We start from the raw sequence: 23,521 nt of genomic DNA on the forward strand, positions 1-23,521 counted from the left end.
TGCAACTTATCTACATAGTGTGGTAAAGAGCTTGAAGAGCTTATACCAGTACACAACTATACATAATAAGATCAGGGATTTCATTGCTTATTTCCCAGTAATGCTAACTACATTGCTTTCAATTCAAGCATGATAAGTTACTGAAATTGAATGCGTAGCAGATCTCCTCCTGTAATAAATGAACATGTAGCACACTGCACCATGAGCTAATAAAGAGATTTCCATGCACTGCAAGAAAGTATATAACTATGTCAACTGTCATATGATTGGCAGAAATGTCTTGCCTGGCTTTAGATAACTTTCCCAAGCTATGTATTTGACAATCTGATTATAGCCATTTCAAGAACTTGTTATCAACACATCATATAGGTGGCTTCACAATGGAATGCATAGCTAATGTTATCACAAAGAGTGACATATATGCACATGCCATGTTGTAAACAACTAGCAATTTTTCATATCAAGAAATAGAGAATTTAAACAAAGATTTTATAATTACTCTGCAGCAGACCAATCCCACCTAGCACTATAATATATGCCTATAAAAATGCTACCATTAAAATAGTCACTGAAAATTGCAAAAGTACATAGGCTACAGTACACTGAAACAAAAGGATTGATCATTGTACTTGGATTGTAACCTCCACAAATGAATAAAAATATTTTCAATAAGAAAAATAAGTTACCACATGTGTACATAATAATTAAAGTGATGTACTAGAGTGATAACTATACCTATACACAGATCATCACTCTATCTCTTTTAATACTTTAATTACATGAAATGATAAAAATGATTGTGCTGCAAATGAATGACTGGACCTTGAGTTCAAAAGATGGTTCCATTTTCCCACCTACAATTAATACATTATTACACAACGTAATTAACACACATATATGTATGTATGTTACTGGATCGCTCATATGTAGTTTTCTAATGGCCCTTAACAAACCCATCCCACATTATCAAATGGGTAATGTGTCCGGATTGTTTACATTTATAACATAATCATAAGAAATTGTGTCATTTCTTGTGAGCAATTGCACCATGAAAATAGTGAGTTTTGTTCTTTTGTCCTTGAATGATGATTGTAAACCAGGTGAGCTAAGTTAGAATGGCCCCTGGCACATTACTACAAAGGTGATAAATTATTATTGGAAGCATATCCCACTGGTCCGGACCTGCAAGAAAGGTTAAGGTCTGTGAATGCAGGCACAAACTGCAAGAATTTAAACCATTTTTCGTATATAGACCAAGTGACCAGTTTACAAATATTTCTTGTGGAGATATAGCTACATAAACTGGATGTCTACATTTATTGCTGAGCTGATTATGCACATATATATAATATATATATATATATAATTATTATATATACATATTCATATTAGTGTTAAGATTTTGCCAATACTAACATTGGATACATATATCTGCTACTGTTTAACTCATGGTACTGATCCAATACGCATATTATCATTTTTCTATAACTTGCATGTCTAGAACTTTCATTCATACCATAGAAAGTATAGGAGGAAGACAGCTGGCAGTGGTTGCTCATTGAATTATGGCCTTGGGCATTGAATATGTGGAATGGGAATTTTCTTTGTTAATGTTCCTCAAGTGATTGTCCTTTTAGAGTACCTTAAACATGCACTTGGTTTTGACTCCACATCTTTTACCCAGGGCTGCCTAGAAATGTTAGGAAGCCTGAGACAAAATACATAAGTGGGTGCCCTAAAGTATGGATGTTACAACACAAAAGTGTAGCCCAGGGTAGTTTCTCCCCCTGTAGGCGGTCCCACTTTCATTTAAATCATTAAAGGACACCCCTGCATGGTTAATCGATTCGCACAAAGCAATAATTAACATATTCCATTACCGGTACTGTAACAGTTTTGTATATGTAAATGGACACCTAGTTGTATGCTTAAAACATAGATGCAGATATTCTGGAAGTGTGTATATATGTAGCACAACAAATTCAGGAAAAATTTCACCTGCTATATACAACATACAAGACTTGCAAATGCAGCCAATACATGTAGGGCTTTTCAATGACCAAACCTAATTCAAATTGGTAGTTCAGATGGAACCCTGGATGTATAGACACTGTACCCAGAAGTTACATAATGATTATGCCTTGTAATTCAAAATTAAATCAAAATTGCTAGAATCAAAATTGCTAGAAGATTCAGCTTACAACTACAATATATATACGTATATATACATTCTATTGGGTGTGTCAAGGCCGGTGCATGCGCAAATGAATGAATTAAATGTTTACATACTTGAACTAACACATTATCATATACTGTAGCTAATGAATGCAGAGCATGTATAGAGATGATAAAGGGATGAGTTAGCTTACTTAAAACTCAAACACCAGACAACACTACTATCAGTGATGCATAGCAAAAAAATTACCCTGCTGGACCACCATCAATAAAAGCATTCCTAGAAGTGCATTAATGTATACCATTTGTAGGTTTTGAAACCAATTCCTAGAAACGATTAACAGATGGTATGTAGGTATGATGGACATGTGCTGGGATGTACACAAGCAGTGTACTTCTCCAACGGTACTTAGTGACAAATGCACTACCTGCAGATTCTAAGTACAATTTTCCATTACAAATGACACTATTTACTTTAGGAACACCATGAGTATGACTCAAATTGCTCCTCTCTATAGAGCGTAGTTTCTATGGAGTTCTATAGTTACAATCATACCTCTAAAACCCTAAAAATTCATATATAATCTGCTGATATATGCAAAATATGGCTACCACCAATGTGGGAGGGAGAGTGTTGAATTGCACTGAAAGCTGTAAAAATTGAGCCCGTAAAGTAACTCGCATACCTTTGTTTCCTCCTATAAACCTGACTGCTGTTGATTTCCCAGATTTAACACATTACTAGTTCAAGGTGGGCGGTCCGCATGGAGCTGCAATGGCTGAAACTCCATCTAGACATGTCAATTTTGTTAGCAAAACTGTCAAGGTAGTGGATGGCGATCTTGATGAAATCTCGAATAAGACGTCACATGCGAGATCATCACGTGCAAGTACAGCACATGTGGGAACTGAAACTGAATTTGTCCAAGGCAGCATCAATGTTCTTGGTGATGTTTGTTTTCCAGGTTAGCTACCTGTGTCCTTCTTTTTTCTTTTTGTACCAAGTTCTCTTGTGTGATGTGCCAAACATTTCTTGAGTGCAGTGTTCTTTCAGTCATTCGAACAATGCTATAGGACTATACGGGCTCATTTTTTCACAGAGCATAGTGTAGTTCAATGCTCTCCCTCCCCCATAATTATACACTATATTCTTGCTATCACTAACAGGAAAAAAAAGCAAGTTGTCAATGTAGCAAGTTAAATAGCAATTCACATATAGAAATTCACCAGCAGGACTGACTACTTAGTAATATATAAATAGCCAAATATCAATTGCAACTCAAGTGTGATCCAGCTGGATGAATTTTAGACAATTCATCACTATTAGTATGCAGCATATCCTGTAAGCAAACATGTAATTGTAAAGAAATGTATGTGATTAGCAGAAATGTCTTGCTTGTAAAATGAACACCAGTGTGTGGCTTCCTTTTGGTTGAAAACTTTCCCAAGCTATAGTTGACAATCTGATTATGGCTTTTCCAAGAACTTGTTTATCAGGTTTAGGTGGCTTCACAATGGAATGCTTGGCTAATGTTAAACCTTATAGAGTAATACATATGTGCATATGCCAAGTCATAGAGAACTAGAATTTTATATATTGGAAAATGTAAAAGTTAAATGAAGATGTTTGCCTGTAACAGACCAATCCCACCTAGCACTATATATGCTTATACCATTAACTTAGTCACTGATAATCAATTGCAAAAAGTACATATGCCACAGTACACTAGTGAAACAACAGAATTGATCAAAAAATGACAAGAAGGCTAAAATGTCAATGTATTAAATATGTTAGTTATACTTTTAATAAGGAAAATAAAATATGCAGTTACTCCACATACTTAATACTTTTACAAGTGATATACTAGAGTGATAACTATACCTATACACAGATCACTCTATTAGTAATTGTTACATGAAATGATAAAAATGATTTATGCTTCAAGTATATGATTGGACATCATTTTCCCACCTACAACACAGTATTACACAACACTAACACATATTCTTTACACATAGCTTTCTACCAACACTTAACAAACTATTCACACATTATTCATTACACTTAAAGGGACAATGCATCACATAATAAAGCCGTTTAAGTTTACGATAAATCACATCATTTTGGTGAGCACTTGTGCCATGAAAGTAGTGTTTTTTGTTTATTTGTCCTTGAATGATGACTGTAAACCAGAAAAGAATGGTCCCTGGGCTATCTAACATTGTTATAAATCAATGATAATTCTGTTCAAGATAAAGTGCTTCATTTTATGACAATAACCATTGTGGATACAGCTGCATTCATCTTAGTTGTGACAAACGCAGGTTGATGTGTGATGTTATTTGTTCCTCAGATGTGTGTTTATTCTTTTTACAGCATTAGAATACTATCATGGCTAGTTTATAAGATTACTGTCCCATGCACCTATTAGCACAGGCATCAGGATCATGTTCCTTATGAAATATTATGCTTTAAGTAATAGTTAGACTTTATACTACGAGTGTCTACATGATTTAGGCCCCGTGTTGTGGCACGTGAGGTGCTACTACCAGGGGCGTAGCTAACCAGAAGATGCAGGCAAGCCCCTACAAAATACTCAAAATTATTTATGATTGCAAAAAAGGCCAATGACCCAATGGTGGGCTAGTCAACATAAGGTGTTGTATTATTACAGCTTACATAACTAGCTACGTAACTATTTCAGTATTGATTGTTTATCGCTTATCAATGGAGGTATATTCGTCAAGCATCATCACACGTGCCACAACTTTACTCCAACAAATTCATCCACAATCCGCTAGAGCTATATTGTTATTTTTAGTGTAAATACAAGTAGCCACAGCCTGTGCTGCAGTCCTAGCATGCACACTGCGGAGAGGATGACGTGTTCACTCACTTCAACCGACAAAATTCAAATTCCATGTATTGCACGAAATCCCAGTTCAACACCTGTCTTGCTAGTAGAACTTGTAACCTTGTGACTGATCCGCCTGACTGACAAAGTAAAAAAATTAGACCGGCATGCCACTACACTGCTGTACAAGATCCAGTGTGATCAATTCGAGAAAATAATCTTGCCAGGTACATTTAACATTTTATCACCTTGTAGGTAGTAGGTTCATAGCGTCATCTGGTCTCTTTTGTCACTTGTGAGTTGCGACTCCTGTGAGGTCACTTCAAGCGGGTTACTCTTTAGGTTCAAAAATGCTCTATCACGTGAGTAATCTAGGCTAAATATAGAAGTGTGTTTCTAATATTTTCATTCAGTGGATTCATGAACGAGTTGAATGTTGTGTGCGCATTCACTAGCAACCCCTGAACCCCTGGCAATACCACATAGTTGTGCACATAATTTATCATTTGCGTATCAGTTTAATACTGGTAAGCTTGTGATAGAAGTTAAAAAAACACTTAGTGAGGGGGCCTTTCCCCCCCTTAGCTATACCTCTGGCTACTACAGACACCTAAGGTGCTATTACAGGCACCTTAGGTGCCTGAGGGTTGCTAAATTAAGTAGACCTCATGTGATATTTAGTCTAGCTTATTTAGACCCTATGTAGCTGTACTTTGACACTGTTGACAGCTGCTTGTAAAAAAGAAATGAAGCCCAATGCTCCACCTGTGACTGGTGTTACATGTTTAAAATTAATTCTCAGGTAGTGACATGTTGCTAGCCCTACCATTGTTAATGCATGTCCTAAACATGGAAAGGATCTAATCATGATTTGACTGTCAGATAAATTGTTAACAGTTTCTTCAAAATTCTTAGGCACATTGTCCCTTTAACTTAGTGGTAACAAGACTTGTCCATTCCCAATGTAAACACAAGTCCTAGATGGAAACAAGTAGTGAGTGTTTTTGATATATGGTACTGCTCAAAAGCAATGTTATATCGTGAGAGTGCAAGGATTAAAAAACTCACTTGAGTGGTACCATTATTGCTGTATTTGATGTTAGATGGATTAATATTATTCCATAAAATTGATTCTTGTTGTGTAAGATATATGTTGCACATGCATGATCCCTAATTTTACAGTACTACTGCACTGTTCGATACAGTATGGTAGTACTGCATAGAAGGTTAATTTGGGCTTTTCTGGCAAAAAAATAATCACCCCAAAACCTGCTTCATATTTTTCCTCCATGAAAAGCTTGGCAGTACTGGTTAGGTATAACCAAGCCCAAAAATACCAGCAGAGTGATTCCTATTTCTATGATCCTTAACATTCCCATTTTCCTTGTACTTTATTGCTTACATTTTTGAAACATGATGTTTACTAGTAAACCGCACATACCACATCAAAAAATGGCATCCGACTTAACGTTTCGCTTGAATGTGCACCATAACTATAAATTACTGAAAACGTAGTCATATGCATTACACTTGAAATTTCAGCCTGTTACATAGCATTATAAACAAAGAACAATATAAGAAGCACCTAATCCAGTTACTCCAAAAAATATGGAGAATTCCGTTTCAAACATAGAGAGCCATCACACACCACTGCAAATTGGTACCTTGAGCTGCCAGCAAGGAGAAATGAGACACAAAAGAGGGCAAAGGTAAGCCAATGATGCATATGCTGGTACCTATGTGGCTGAAGCGGCATCAAGCTCATAGCCTTACCTGAGGCATCAGACAGACAGGCAGTTAATCAGTCAGTAGAAAATAAAACGGTTTGTAGCTATTGGCCTAACTAAGGTGCCATGAAAGTAATGCGAAGTGGGTTTCTGGTCAATAGTTTTTGTGAAAGTACAAACCTCATGATCTCTAATACATTGTACTACCACATACTGTATGATAAATTATATGCATATGTATAAATATATTTAGCAACAAGACAACATATACACATACTTACCTTATAGTATATTTTTGTGACATAACGGTGGTACTGTAATATGAAAAAGTTTTTGTCATTAGTATATACATAGATGCATCTTCTTACATGTGTATGCATTGTTCTCTAGACTTCAAATAAACAACTACAAATTCTAATTTTGCAAAGTCCAACTTGTTCACTATTTTCAAAAATTTATATGTAGATAGTTAATGGATACCTTTCAGCCTTAAGAACCTGACAACCTTCAGAATCAGTTGTAGTCACCATATACCAACATGGCATTATACAGTGCATGACATAGTATAGTAAAACATGTACCACCGCTCAAACGGACATGTTGATAAGGACATGCTGATAAGATCATGTTTATGGGACAGTGTGATCCTACATAATATCCAGATCTTACCTAAAGACTGAGATGTTGGTTCAGTGGTAGTAACAGAAGGATCTGGAGAATCTATAGTCAATGGAAAGACACAAGAATAATCTTATTGTTCACACTATGTTTCTCTACAACACAATTATGTAAAAACATTTCTCATAGCTAATATGCTTTCCATTTCTGTTGAGAGGTTAACTGTGGACAAACTATGAATCCTTGAGCAATACAAACAAGCACACAGATATACAAGAAAATTGAATGTTGACATGGATATAAGAAATGCCTAGTCACTAGAAAATATTCTCTTTGCAAGGGGAAATTGCTGATGCTGCTCTACCAGGGGGCTGTGCTTCTAGCTGCAAGCTATATAACGGAAGTTATGTTTCCACCTGTTTAACTACTTACCAGATAAGTCCGTTCAACTACATAACTCCAGCCACACATTCAAGTTAATAGCAGCCACTATTGTAAAGGCTTAAGAACATATAGCACTATTTTCTAAGGTCAACTACATATAAGTGATGCTTATACAAAGTGAAGCAGTCACTCAAATATATAGCTTCACAGCACCTCAGTCAGTCAGACACCTTTTTAATTGTGGACGTCTTGGTTAATTGGCTACAAACTGAGTGTGTGGTGATACATAAATGTGACCAGATCTGCAAAAACCAAGCATAATGCGTAAGCCTCAATTTACAGCATCAATTACAACGCATAAATACTTGTGTATTTTTTTTAAAAACTGTTAATTTTTAAAACAATATTTTTTCTCTGTGAAGAAAGGGTCTAATGGTAAAAACTTAAATATCATCACATTTACCTGTCCAAAAAAATCTTTGCTTCATTGCAGTAGACCAACAGATACGTGCGTTATGGGCATCTAAATGATTGTACAAAATATCTTTCTTCACTGATTTTGCTTCTATATTTACCAAAGAAAGGTAATATAGAAGGAAACACTACCCAGTAACGAATTCCCATATTCACAGCGAACATTATGGTACAAGTTTCAACTCTGTATATCATTGTGTTTGTAAGTTACAACCATTTTTGTAAGTGCCTGTAATTTCTTTTCCCTCTAATTACAGTATAAATTAATCTTTCTGTTGTCGCTACATAGTAGGCTACAACTCCAAAATTTAATGGCATACGAGACTGAAATTTAGCCAGAGTATACATTTGGCTATGTTGATTATAAATATTTAATAATCAAGAATTCACAATTATGCCAGATTTTTGCAGATCCAGTCACATATGACAATAAGTTTAAGATATTAAGTACAGTAAGAATGACATTTTCTTTTGTATGCACTCCTATAGAGGCTTGCTAATTAAAGAAAATTTGCATTATTGTGGTTACTATTGTAAAATCTAATCAACAATGTTTACCACTTCAGCTTACGTGAAGATCGATCTGGATTGCTATCTTCTGATTCAGGTTGATGATTCCAATTCTTAGTATCTGTAAATATTTAAATTTCACATGCACTGAACCACATAATTAGTAAGTGCACAATAGAATGTATACATTAGCAACAAAAGCGCAACACAAATGTTTTCTTGTGCTTAGCTAGTTCTGCATAATTTATGTAACTCACTTTCACAACAAAAACTGCAAATCTCATCTGTATATATAACAAGTAATTGTTACTAAACAAATTTTTGTAATTAACATACCACATTTAATTCTCCTTGAATGTAACCTGTAAACTGTGAAACAATTATCTTCACAATATTACAATTTTGTACATGTGTGAATATAGCATACATTTTAAAGATTAATTGTTAAATATCCTTAACAGACTATTGTGACAATCATATAAATAGTTATTTGCTATATAAATAAACAGAATTTGAGTTTATTGTTCTCATTTATCAAAACAGATAACAACAACTGTTTAATGGGTATGCAGAGTGATAATAGGAAGATTATACTCATACAATGCATCATTTAGTTTCTAACATTTAGAATTGGCAGACGCACCAAAAATCATATTCGGTCAACTTTGTTAAATTTTGCTTGTGATGTTTTGGTTTGGTATAAGATACATAAATACAACATTTTTGGAGACACCATTACATTTTCGGGGACATTTGCTACTATTAAGTTCTACCATACTCAAAACGTTTATCTAACACATAGTCTATGCAATGCCGACACAATGTCAAAGTCAATGTCTATGTGACTTATACTGAAATAAATATGAATGAACTTAAAGGCTATCCAATATCATGCAGAAAGGTTTGTCACATGCTGAGCCACTCTGGCCATGGTGAGCAGCTGGTTGAAGCAATGATGTTTTTTTTGTAAAAAAAACATCTACATTCAAATACTCTCATACCCGCGTATGCACTACACCATAATATTCGATTAAACAATGCAAAACGTTTAAACAAAATCCACAATTTTCTGCCACATATATTCTACCTGAAATTAGATTACTTCAACTAAGTATATTATTAGGATAAACGCTATACTGTGGATTAGTCAAATTACAATGCAATGGATGATGTTATCAGCATACATGTACTAACCTAACAGAATAGTAGCACATGCCAGTATCAGTATTGTCACAACGACTACCAATATGACCACAATCAAAGTTGTATTGGAATCTAAAAAAGTGGAAATAATATACACACAGTAAATAGAACAAGTTGATGTTGTGCTACATCTAAAAACTAGGTGCCTTAGTTAGAATTAATCAATAATGTCACATACTATTTCTTATTTCCAGACTTTTAATGTTGCTGAAGTGCTCTATTGAGTGACTTGTAATGTAGCTGAACTCTCGACTTGATGTAGCTGCACTCTCTACTGAGCGTAGCTGCACTCTCTACTGGGTGAATTGTAATGTCTCTGAATGCTCTAATAGGGTGATTACACTATTAAAGTATCTCAATTGTACACTGGTGACACTCAGATGGTTTTTGTATTATAACTCAATTGTATTTAATCTGATTACTTCTCAACTTCTGAACAATCTACAGTGATCAATTAAAACCCTTTCACTGTTAAATTTTCTGGGAGACTAGCAAATCATTTCTTTAGCTGGTTTCTTCAAGATTTATCTCAAATCTTGTATCACGCATGCATATATATACACACACAAGTGAATCATGCCTCATTTCTGAAAAACAGCCCACCGTCATCCTTGGCTGTCTTAGCCTATCTATAACAATCCAGGGGACTTCGAAATGTGACTATCAACTTGAGGATTCATAAAACTCATCTTTTCTGATAAGAAAAACTTCGCAGTATCACATAACAAACCTGCAATAGTGTGCGAAGGATCCAGTTATCCCAGAAAGGGACCTCTGTGGGCATGCCCATTACAGGGTAAGTGCATCTTGCATGATAAAACTGGTAGTGCATTAGAATTATATGAAGCGTCTCTTATAGAGCCAGTTGTAGCAGTGAAATGGTTGTAGAGCCAGTTGTAGAGCCAGTTGTAGAGCCAGTTGTAGAGCCAGTTGTAGCAGTAAATTAATCTAAATTTTACATTTCCTTCAATGATTGTCTGGTAATTGTGACAACAAACTGCTTTTTATTCATGAAACTATCAAGCATCTGTTACGTACACATGCATGGTTGATATTTTGCTGTAACTCCATTACCATCACCTAGGTTACTTTCAAACCACAAAAGGATTATACTATGATAGTTACTAGTACAGACACTGTTCTTTCAAGTGGTTTAAACTCTGTAGGAAAACAAATTGCTTTTGTATTTTTCTCATAATTCCTTTGTCCTTTATTCAAACATTATAGAACTTTGCGTGGGCAAGATCAAAGGAAGAGTGTACTTTAAACTTCATAAAGTACACTTTAGTGTAAACAGTGCTTTATTGCCCACAAAGAGTGCTTTTATTACACTGCAAAGAGTGCTTTAATTGTACATTATAGAACTTTACGTGGGCGAGATCAAAGGAAAAAGTGTACTTTAACTTTCATAAAGTACACTCTCAGCTGGCCAACTGCTTCATCGACCACAAAGAGTACTTTATTGCACCGCAAAGAGTGCTTTATTTGTTCAATAAAGCACTCTTTGCGGTGCAATAAAGCACTCTTTGTGGGCAATAAAGCACAGTTGCCCACGTGCCTTAGTGTAGGCTAATAGCCTGCAGGACTCGCACCAGTACGACTAATCACCCACGCCGGTGAAGGCTGATAGCCTCGCTGCACTGAGTGATCAATCACCCCAGCCAATACGATTTCTACCACCGGATTAGTTTTATAGACATACCTAAATGCTTCGATGATGGGTGGGAGAAAGTAATGTTGCTGTTACATTTGTTAATGTAAACGGACAAGTCCTGGAGATATCACGGAAATATTTCACCATGTGGCTCACAATAGAATCGATTGTGGGCTGCAAGCAAAACCTGCCAAAATACGTGATGAACATCTTCCATGCCAAATTATGGTGAACTACACGTGAGTTACTTTGTTAAACTGGTTTGTGTGTGTTCAGGCTGCTAATAGTTCGTGCAATGCGTGTTAATTATGTGCATATCAATGTTTTGCCCCACTACTATGAACACGGGCAGAGTTGGGGGATAGGTGGGGATTTGAACATTTAAAAATTCTTATCCCCACTACCTGGGGCTACTATTGATGTCGAATCCCCCACTTATCCCCCAGTAAAAGACCCCGAAACACCCATTACACGCCCTCGTTGCATCAAATACACCACCACCTGGGGCACGGTTTGAGGTCGATTCCCCGACTAACCCCCACCTAGCCCCCAATTCTGCCCGTGTTCATAGTAGTGGGGCAAAACATTGATAGGTGCATTACGAGTTCTAGTGTATGGTGAAGCTACACAATAGAAAGTTCCATAAATCATTTAAAGCATAGCTTTGCTTGTGCTATATGAAAAATAAAGTACTCGGCCATGCGCCTCGTACTTTATTTCATATAGCACTGACTCGCGGCTATGCTTTAACATATACATAAAGCACTTTTAGCGGTGCAATAAAGCACTCTTTGTGGGTAATAAAGCACTCTTTGTGGGTAATAAAGCACAGTTGCCCACGTGCCTTAGTGTAGGCTAATAGCCTGTGGCGCTCACACCAGTACGACTAATCACCCAAGCTGGTGCAGGCTGATAGCCCTTGCTGTGCTGAGTGGTCAATCATCTCAGCTAATACCAGTTCTACTTACTGGATTGCTTTTATAGACATATCTAAATACTTCAATAATGGGTGGGAGAAGAACAGTGCTGCTACGTTTGTTAATGTAAACAGACAAGTCCTGGAGATATCACGGAAATACTTCACCATGTGTCACAGTAGAATCGATTGTGGGTTGTGACCAAAACCTGCCATAATATGCGATGAACATCTACCATGCCAAACTATGGTAAACTATGTGAGAGTTACTTTGTTAAAACTAGTTTGTGTGCAATAATTTGTGCAACGTGTGTTAATTACGAGTCCTAGTGTATGGCCTCAAGCTACCACTAGAAAGTTCCATAAATCATTTAAAGTATTGCCTTGCTCGTCCTTTATGAAAAATAAAGCACTTGGCTTTTCCTTGTACTTTATTAACAGCTTGGCCACATGCCTCATGCTTTATTTTTCATATAGCACTCACGGCAGTGCTTTAACATAATATACTTACAAAAATTGGACTGTAAAGGTGCTGTATTATGTTCCAAATTTAAAGGAGGTCATTCAAAGAATGTGCAAGTATAAACAATTTTAAAGAAAAGAAACTAAAGAAGATAAGAAAAATAAACTCTGAAGGCACATATCTATGGCTGGTAGATTCAACTCAAATTTGGGATGGGAAATATCCTACCATTCAGAGCTGGATTTATTAATGTGAATTATTTCAGAGCTGGATTTCAGAAGTGCTTTAGTCCTGGCGCTACTATAAGACTAGATATGTGCAAGATTGTAATTGGGATCCCATTCGCGATAGGTTTGCGACCACGCCCATCAATTAAAGATATAGGTGGACTAATAGCGATAGAGTATGGAGACCACACCTCTCTTAACAATCTATCTGTTTACTTAACAGTAAACAAGATGATTTCACCACTCATTGGTCTAACTAGCTGCACACCTCTTGGCTGACTTGAGATATACTCTAATACAACAGTCATGTATGATATTCTAATAGAACAGTCACAAGTTACATTGCAGCTAGCTGTGCTACAGCAAAAACTAAGCAAACTAGTATTTTAAATAATAGTTAGATATCAAAACACAGGGTTCTACGGAATTTAGAAACCCAAAAGGCCCAGTGTTGTGGCGCACAAGTAAAGCGAGGGCACTACTACAGGGCCTGAGGGTTTCTAAATTCCATAAAACCCTGTATTTCGGTGTCTAACTAATTTAGATCACAGCTCGTTCATGTACCTTCACTGTTGCTTGTTGTACCTTCCCAGCTGCTTGTAACAAAAGAAATGTAGTGTTCGTGAGTAGAACAAGCCCCCCTGTAACTTGTAACGGCACTAACTATCCAGTTTAATGCCCATGCATTGCCAATATTACAGACACATAATTGCCGTGTTTTGCATTGCCCCAGAGACAGGGACCTATTGAGACATGAACAAGGGATCTACAGGATCTGTAAGTAACCAATGAAATTCAAGGATTTTACCTTGATGTGGTCTCAAAAATTGTAAATTTAAAAATGAAGTAGGGATCTATGTGTAGTGAAGCAAGAGGTGTATGATGGTGTTACAGCATAGCTCAGTGGGAAAATCCCTACTTTGGCACATTAGCTATAACCTCAATGCCAAAGTAGGGACATTCCCACTGAGCTATGCTGTAACACCATCATTCATCTCTTGTTTCAGTACTTTTTGTTACATAGATCCCTACTTCATTTTCAAATTTACAATTTTAAAAAATACTAGTACTATATACTCACCTGTGGTTTAAGGTCAAGATGCACTAATGTGTCATGACTATTTGCAAGCTAATAGTCTGCACAGGCAAACAATCACCCATGGCAGTACAACCTATCACCAAAGCCAGTGCAGGCTAATTACCTGCACTGCACTGGGTGACCAATCGCCCCTCACTGATTCATTTATAGACATACCTGAAGACTTTATTTGATGATGGTTGCTTGTGGTAAGCAGTAGATAATGTTTTACTATGTTTGTTGATATAAACAGGCAAGCTCCAGGGATATCATGGAAATATGTGTGCATGCCACAATCGATTGTAGAATGTGGGTAAACACTAGGCTTGCACCAATTATGCCGGCATAATTTTAAGCATAATAGGCTAGCAAAAGCATCAAGCATTATGCCAGCATAATAGGACGATTTTCAAGAATTTTAATTAAATCACGCAATGTGCGTGCCAAAAATACTGCACAACATGAACACACTGCACATTATTACTGCATTTCATATCAAAAAAAATTGCAGTGTTATTATTTTTACTATTTCTTGACTGATTATTCACACTTTATGGAAATAAGATTGAGATACTCTAATAGAACAGTCACTTACTCTAATACAGCAGTCAGGAAATGCAGATATACTCTAATAAAACAGTCAGCTCTCGAGAATAATCTTGATTTTGAGAGCCTAATTTTTGAGCATAATAGGCTGGATTTTTGAGCACTGCTCAAAAGCATAATAGGCAATTTTCAAAGCATAATTGGCTCAAGCCTAATTGATTGTGGGTTGCCCATAATATTACATTTGATGCTAGAGTACTATAGCTGCCAAACTACACTGAATCACACGTAAGTTACTTTGTTACATTATTTTGTGCATGTATAGTGTGTTAGTACTTTGTGTATCTCGTGTTAATTGTGTGCCCGTGGACTACACTCATATACATCCCTCATCTTCAGGTAACTGAGGTTTTGGGCTTCAAAAGTAAACTTCTTGACTTTAGATTTGGGGTGTATATAGGACCATATAGCCATGTTACACAAGTACAAGGCAAAATTGGGAATGTTAGGGATCACAGAAATAAAAAGCGGTGAAGCAAGGGAAGTTGCCTACACCTAAAGATATGCTAGTGGAGATTTAATCCCTATTACTGTGATCCCTAATTGGACAAATTCCTAATATTTCCTCATTTGTTTGTATACTTTTGTAACATTGTTATGACTGGTGAACCTGTGAATATCACATTAGACAACATGGCACCAGGCTTATTGCTTCTGTCTGAACACATACCTCAACTATCAATTATTGAAAGTCATTTTCAGCTATTTTCAGTCCATTACATAACATTACAAATGAAGAACACTACGAGAAGCCTTTGTAATCAACTTGGACAAGTCCCATTACAAATGTAGGGAAGCCATTACACAGCACTACTGCAAATTAATACCATGCACACAAAGGAGAACACAGGTAAGTACATAAAGCATACATCGTATATACTGTGGTATGTCAAAAGGTACCTTTCAGGCTGAATTTAGTACAAAAATATCACACCTGTAGCCTTAGCCATTATCGAGTTAGGTTTGTCTAATGGCATCAGTCAGTCAGTCAGTCAGTTAGGCAGGAAGTCAGTCAATAGAAAATTCCACTGATTAAGTAAAGAAAAAACTGTAGCAGCCTATTGGAAGTGTTTCAGGCTGGCAATTGTGGGGCTTGGTTATACTAACCAATACTACCAATGCACCATGATGGTATTGTGAAGCTTCTTTATGGTAAATATTTTTTTGTGATGAAGTGCAAACCTCCACATTCCCTAATATACCGTAGCACCATACTGTATGCTATACTAAACATGACATTACCTGTATTTTTTGTTCCTGGTTTAGATGTTGGTGGCACAACAGTTGCTGTAGTACCTATGATTAAAAAACAAAGTAACCAGCTAAGCTACATCAAGTACACATTGATATAATCAATGAGCCACAAAAAGGTGTAATTATCAAGCACTATCTAGGAACAATGTAAATATAAATATCTGCCTTTGCCACAGCAGCAATCGAAGGGGCCCAATGACACCACCAAGACTTGGCTTATGCATGCCACCACTGTTAGGTCCAAACCCAAATGAAGTGTGAGTCTGTGGGTTCTTGCAATCCAGCATGGACAGTAACACTTTAGTCAGTTGTAGAAGATTTTGGAAGTTGTAAAACCCAAAATATACCAAGGACTTTGCAAGGTTTACCACCTCTTTGGTCAAGGTGTTCTGCTCTTAACTGGAGAAGTTCCACACTTGTGGTACATTGAGGTATCTCTCTACAAATACAATTGTCTCCTTCCAACATTTCTTCTCCTCTTCTAGCTGCTGTTTGTGCTTCTCGTGCATGTTCATTAGTGTACTGGTACTGCCAGACCTCTGGTCCAGAGAGAAGTCAGACAGACTGGATCTCCTTGATAACGTCTCCTCCTGCACCGTCAAGGTTGCAACTGACACATTAGACATCTTGCGTTCAGATGAATCTGCTGTTTCCTTATCTAAAGAACAGCATTTCGATTGTGTGAGTTTTTCTGGTATCTCATTCCACAGACGAGCAAACTCTACTGGTGTGATCAGCTCATTGGGGTAAAGTTGTGTCCTTCATGCAGCGCAGCACTAATGTTATTGGTAGCTGCTCTTTGATTGGTGGAATGGCCAAATACTGACGTCCGTAACACATACATGAAAACAGATCAAGTTGACACCGGAAGTATTCCAGGTTTAGCTTGAATACCAGGTGCACTTTTTAATAAATTTGCTAACTAATTACTGTATTCAATAATAACACATTTGATAACATTAAAGCTTGGCTGTATATCCATCTGTACCTAAAGGCTGGCATTGCTTAGAGCAAAACAATGTCTATTTCCACTGGATACTGGTAGCACTAAGAAGCCATCGAACAACTACTAGCACCAGACAAAAAAAGTAGTTATACTGCACTGGTGAGCACCAATGAAAAACTCAGCTGAATAATCAAAGCTGAAATTGACCCTAGTACTAACTGAGGTTTCCCTGTTAAGTAAAATAATGTCATTCACAGTCTGTATGAAGGTAAGATTTTGGTGAGTTTGAGGTTGGAGTTTGTGCAGCACCCATCAGATCAATACTGATTGCCGGTTGATCCACTGATCAGATGGGACCTGAAACAAAGGCTTGCATCAAGGCTAGATATTTTAAGAACTCCACAAGTCTCAAGCTCTACTAGTTAGCCCACACTTATATGTAAACTTTATGTGACATTCTTTAAGTTGGCATCAAAGAAAAGAATCACTATTAACAATTGATAAGTGGGTGTGGCTCCACATAAGTCAACAGGCAGCTACAGCAACACAATATTCCCATAAGTGGGTTCGCTTGACACAAGACTAGTTACCTACAAGCAGCAACGCAGACACTCGAGATAAGTGGGCATATGGACAAAAAAGTACATTCCAAATGGTGGGTGTGGCTCCACATAAGGAGTATGTTCAACTACATTTCCATCTATATTGTTATTTTATGATCACAAGTGATCTCATCTGAGTCAGACACCAGATAGTCAATAATACAGATAATGACCCAGAAAAGTGACCCAAATGACCCAGATAAGATAGCTTTAGTAGATTAGAGCATGTACAATTTGACGGTAAGGATTTTATCTATTTTATACATACTCTGTGCTCATTAATATCAGCACTCATGTTTATCCCAGGGAACATGCCTGGTCTAGTGAAATTGGTTTGAGAAAGCAAAGTATACATGTCTGTCCATATTATTTTACCCACGTGAGCAAACATTTCAAGCCTCAAAGGAGACAAATGAAAGCTAAGGACTGTACTAAACGCCAGTGAGAGTTAGCCCCATTTTCATCATGGCCTGTGTCTCTGAACATGTTAACATGAAAACATGATACCAACGTGTTCACTATATTGACAGCTATTGCAAACAGATTATAAGTGTACAGTTGTGCATTTACAAAACATTCTCACTGTGTTGTGCAGTAATTGAAATCATTACTCCAAAGGATGTTGTAGCATCTAAATGAACAACAGCCATACATTGATGTACAGTATTAAGAAATTAAACAGTATGTGCATGGTCATCAGTGAATACTATACAGTAAAGATACTACAAGTAATAGTTGTAACACGAGCATGAGGGCTTTGCCTGATATGTATGTCCGACTGCCCAAAGGCCGCAGGCCCGGGTATACATATCAGGCAAAGCCCGAATGTCCCGTGTTACAGCTAATATGTAACACCTATCAGGCTGATAGTCTGTACAGGCAATCAATCACCCAAGCCAATATGAGTACAGCCACTGGATGTATTATATATGCATACATAAAATTTTTGATTATAGGTCAGCAGCTAGTACGTCCTGGTTACGTTCAGTTATGATGAATGGACATATCCTGGAGATATCATGGAGAATTTCAGTTATGCAAGTTTAATGTTTTAATCAGTGCTATTGAATCATTTCTGGAAAAAGAACAGAGTTTACTATAGGCCTAGATAGGTAAGTTTGCTTGTACAGAGGTTACTCCATGCAGAGTGGTAGCTTCGTGATGGAGGCGTGTCCATATTTGAAAACATAGAAAAACGATCAGTGAATAAGCTATAACACTAGTTAGCCCAATGTTTGTCAACTTGTAGGATGGCAAGGATAACAAAGCGCTCTCCGTCTGAGTAGTTTTCATGGTGAAATCCAAGTCATGCATCCTAATCATGTGAGTATTAATCAATCCCCAAAATTGGTTTCAGCCTCAACATCTATATAATCACTGCCCAGTTGTAGCCTGGCTACGTTTCATATGTAGCCCGGTTAGCTGGGTTACATATGAAATGTAGCTCGGTTGACTCCTTTGATCTGAGGTGTGAAAGTGTTACATTATTCTGTAAACACCACAATAAACTATACCTTTTATTTCAGATGCTGGTGATACAAAAAGTTCACTTGATGGTGGGACTACAGTAGTTGGAGCAACACTTGTGCCTAGAATAGAACATATATGAAAATCCATTTAATATCTGCACTGCCCAAGCACAACGTCATTTCTCATGAGTGTGCATGAATAAAAAATGCACTAAGGGCGTTGCAGTCATTTTGCTAGCAAGTCACTAAAGGCATAACAGCCATTTTGCTAATATGACTCACTACCTGCCATGCCTTCTAATTAGTACATTTTTGATCACATGCACACACAAGAAACGACATTGCACTTTGTACTGCATTCATTTCAGCTTTCCAGCATGTGGTTTGAACTTTCAGTGGATTCTGATTCGAAAGCACAGGCAAAGGATACATAGAGACAGCTATAACAGCTACTTGCCTACTAAAAATGTAAAAGGTTCCAACATTAGACAACTTCCAACTGTGTAGCTTACCTATACTGGTTTAAGTATTACAGCGTAGTGGTGTGCGATATCAGGATTTTTATTTCGATATTATATCGATACGATATTGGGGTAAATATCGAAATTTCGATACGATTTTCAATAATTTTTAATTGTGTGGGTGGTGTAATTGCGTGGGCGGCCGATATTTATAAATATGCTTGAAATACAATTTGCACACAAATTATTGCATAAAACTAATAATAAGCCTAGAAAACTGGCAGACAAGTTTTTAAAGTGGCTAGATAGTACAAAACCAACCTTCATTTCTAGCGTGATTGCACAATCACACACTAAATGCTGTAGATTTATTGAAACATTCTTCGATATTTCGATAATTATCGCAAAATATCACCTTTTCGATAAATATCGAAATCTGCTAAAGCAGTATCAAAAATCAATACGATAACGATATCGACAAAATTATCGCGAAATCGATATTTTTTCGATATATCGCACATCACTATTACAGCCTTTTGTTTACGACTAAGACACATCAAACATATCGGTTTTACCACTGCAGCTACCAGTGGTACAAAAAAGATTAAAATCAATTTCACTCAGTGAAAATATATATTACTCTTCACAAGACCAGGAAATTTGTGTACAAAAATCTATTAAATTACAGTAGTAAAACAAGATAATGAATGGTATGGTATTACAGCATAGCTATGTCATTTGGAAATCCCTACATTGGCATATTAACACAATTTGTTCAATACAAAAGTAAAGATTTTCCACATAACTATCTATCGTTCACATATCATTGCTTCACTACTAATCATTTTAAATCATACTACATTTATAAATTAATAAGTTTTATAATACACTATTAATCTTGACTAAGTCTTCGGTAGAGGTATCCTATGTGAACTTTAGAAATGCAAAATATTTTATAATTTGCAGTTTCCTATCCAACTATCATGTTAGTGTCCAAAGAAACTATTTCATGAAGAACAAAATCAGTCACAGCAATCACTTACACACACAAAATGCTTTACTTACTCAAACATGATGTCGTTGGCATGGAACCAGCTCGCTGCTTGGTTGATGTAATTATAATTTTTGTTGAATTCAGTTCACATTCTGTCCAGACATGATCATCAAGAGTGAAGCCAGGGTTTTCACAATCCATAATCCCAATGTTGTCACATATTGTACGTCCATTTTTGACCAACTTACATTTACTTAAGTTGAATATTCCAGGCTGCACAAATGTTTCTAGCCGTACAAAGACACCTTCCACACCCTGACAAAGTGTCGGCTTCATGCAATAGCCACATTCAGATTGCTGACCTACAGAAGAAAATGATACCAATATCACGCACTGTAAATGCTACACACTTAATTACCAAAAGATTAATTTAAATAAGATACACCACAGTAACATTCTTCAGAATGTTTGATTTGCAATATCTCTAATAGCTAGTGTAAAGTTTGCCTTCCACAAAATGTTGATCAATACATACACATGTCACATCTAGCTATGTGTGTGAACCATACATGTGAAAGTTTTATTGTTTGATCAGAAGAAATAACTTTTAAAAGGTTGACTACAGTTGACTGATCAAGATTGAGACATTTACAACATGAAACCACTAACATCTAGTTATCCTTAGGAGACATGGGTTTGCAAGAATGGCTAGCATGGATTTTCCCAAACAACAATAGCTGGTTGGGGTGAAATTGGTTCATTTTGGTGGATGGTAATACAGATCAGACCTGGATTAATGAAGGCATGCACCAAGACCTACATTTTGGGCACTCCACTTAAGTAAAATAAATGCTTTAGTAAACAGTGATAGGAAGACTGCCTTTTCATGGAGAGTAAAATATCTCTCTGTACCACAAAGCAAATGTGAGTTATGTAGCGTAAGCAACCATTTGTCGGAAGGGCTCATTTACTGGAAACACATGCTTCAATTATTAAACGGGTGTTATACTAATAAAAACAGTGGAATTCCATGGTACAAGGAAGTGGCATGGTTGACAAAGAGTGTGTTATGTTTATTAAAGGTTGTAATTCTACCGATAAAGGAATGGACAAAGGTTAAAAGTTCATATAACTTCCGTACTGTAGATTTGGAGCTGTTTTCAGAAGCGAGCTCAGCCTGATTTCTGCTTCAATGTTAGTTACCAAACAATAAAGGAAACAAGCCAAGCCATGATCAAGACCAGCAGCCACTGAAACTTTCACAGAAAAACATGGTAAGGCTAGTGTCAAACTTGCCAGTTGAACTGGCGTAACCTAGGATGACATGGTGGCTGTAATGAAGGCAAAGTTTGGTGAGAATGTAGTCCAAAATAGTGTACTACCATCTAGCCAACTGTTGAGAAACGTAGGAAACCTAATTAATATTCATCTCCATGACCGGAGTTCAAGTATGCCACCATGCTTTCCCTACAAAGCATCTAGAAACCACCAAGAGATCAAGAACAGAACCAAGAGAACAATTTATAATTGGTTGGGAGCTGGTTGTTCCACCATTAAATACTGTAGAGGCCTTGAATGATCATTGTGTATTTAATTATCAAGCAATTTGTATGCAATTTTACAAAAAAAACATAGCTCATACGTTACGTGATCTGATGTGCTGAAATTTTGCATGGATGTCAGATAGACCTTCATAAATAAGCAGGTTTTTTCAAATTTTGGTGAGGTCCAGCACAAGGCCATGACCAGTCATTGGACTATTGTCCGGTAATTGAAACATGCAAGCCTATGGAGTTCTGGTAATTGAGCCATGGTTTCGATAAACAATTACTTCAACTTTTTACCTTTTCAGCTGTTACTGGTCAGGGGAAGCACCTTTTGACACCAAACTTGGTACACAGGAAGATGAAGTCAAGTGGAATACCTCTGCCAAAAATCGTGCTCCAGGAATGTTCTGACAAGAAGAGATGTGCGGCAGAAATAAACGTTCCGTTAATTGGTTGCTTACGTTATGTTTGTTTACAAGTAACAAAATCATATTGTCACCGTTTCTAAGCTTGAAAGTCTTCTTGTTTACAAGCACGGGTGGATATAATATAGGGCAAAAACTATACAATGCCCTGGTTCATGGTGAATACAATGACACAAGTCCCAACTTTGTAGCTGTGACTTATGACCGATTAAATAATTTATTTTCCATCAGTATTGGCACTGTAGCTTCAATGCACAAAGCTTCATTAGTGGATATGGCAACTTCAGCTAACATATATTCCTTAGTCTGTATAATTTACAAGTGGTACCTGCCGATAAATGGCGACTCCTAAATGCTATATATTATAATCCAATTAATGCACACAGTGCATGTGGGAGGTTTGAGAAGCCACATAATTACTTCAATATTACTATTCGTTTTTTGACCACATTATAGTATGATGATTTATAATAAGTAGACAGGAGCGTATATCTACAATGGTACAACATGTGCACAAGTAGCTAGCTAGCTATTACTATAGCTAGCTAGCTAGTAGGACTCTGAGACTTACCACGATGAACAAACACCAGTTTATCAGTATTTTCAGATTGTTGGTCCCAGCAGAAATATTCCCCGATGTCGCTATCATTATCTAGTGTTAAATCTGATCCGGCCACGCTTGTAAGTAATCGGCTATTATCCTCGAGTGGACAACGATAATACCAAAAACATTCATGATGATCACTACTTATGTCAAGCTGCGCATCTTCTATCAAACTACGAAAGACGATGTCAGTAACACAAATGGCCTTTTTTACTAAAGACCATAATATGATCGTAACAAGTAACTTATAATTGACCATGTTTTATAAACAGCTGACACTGCATCTCACGTGACACTAGCAGTTCGGACACGTGAGCTGCACAATCAGT

General features: G+C 36.8%; 1 protein-coding gene across 3 annotated transcripts; it reads right to left on the reverse strand.

The window, feature by feature from the left end:
* Positions 1-659: 659 nt before the first annotated feature.
* Positions 660-23,491, reverse strand: LOC136244309 (uncharacterized). 3 transcript variants are annotated; one of them, XM_066035864.1, is made up of 12 exons: positions 23,160-23,491; positions 20,688-20,978; positions 19,207-19,281; positions 18,276-18,323; positions 16,133-16,186; positions 9,938-10,018; positions 9,080-9,112; positions 9,001-9,027; positions 8,805-8,864; positions 7,427-7,477; positions 7,039-7,071; positions 660-854 (listed from the first exon to the last, which is right to left on the reverse strand). In XM_066035864.1, the coding sequence occupies exons 1-11, from the start codon at positions 23,449-23,451 to the stop codon at positions 7,040-7,042; spliced, it is 1,044 nt and encodes a 347-aa protein (XP_065891936.1). In that variant the 5' UTR covers positions 23,452-23,491; the 3' UTR covers positions 660-854; position 7,039. The 3 variants fall into 3 exon arrangements, with proteins under 3 accessions (XP_065891936.1, XP_065891935.1, XP_065891937.1); XM_066035863.1 differs by lacking the exon at positions 660-854 and adding an exon at positions 3,864-4,147; XM_066035865.1 differs by lacking the exons at positions 660-854; positions 18,276-18,323 and adding an exon at positions 3,864-4,147.
* Positions 23,492-23,521: the final 30 nt, after the last annotated feature.

This window comes from Dysidea avara, chromosome 14 (genome assembly GCF_963678975.1).
Source record: "Dysidea avara chromosome 14, odDysAvar1.4, whole genome shotgun sequence".
NCBI classification, from domain to species: domain Eukaryota; kingdom Metazoa; phylum Porifera; class Demospongiae; order Dictyoceratida; family Dysideidae; genus Dysidea; species Dysidea avara.

Coding starts and splice junctions, on each gene's coding strand:
- LOC136244309 (XM_066035864.1), bottom strand. CDS start 23,451: ATGGTCAATTATAAGTTACTTGTTACGATCATATTATGGTCTTTAGTA. Junction 9,113..9,937: donor ATGTGCTACTATTCTGTTAG/GTTAGTACATGT, acceptor ATTGTTTCACAG/TTTACAGGTTACATTCAAGG. Junction 9,028..9,079: donor TTCAAGGAGAATTAAATGTG/GTATGTTAATTA, acceptor TTATATATACAG/ATGAGATTTGCAGTTTTTGT.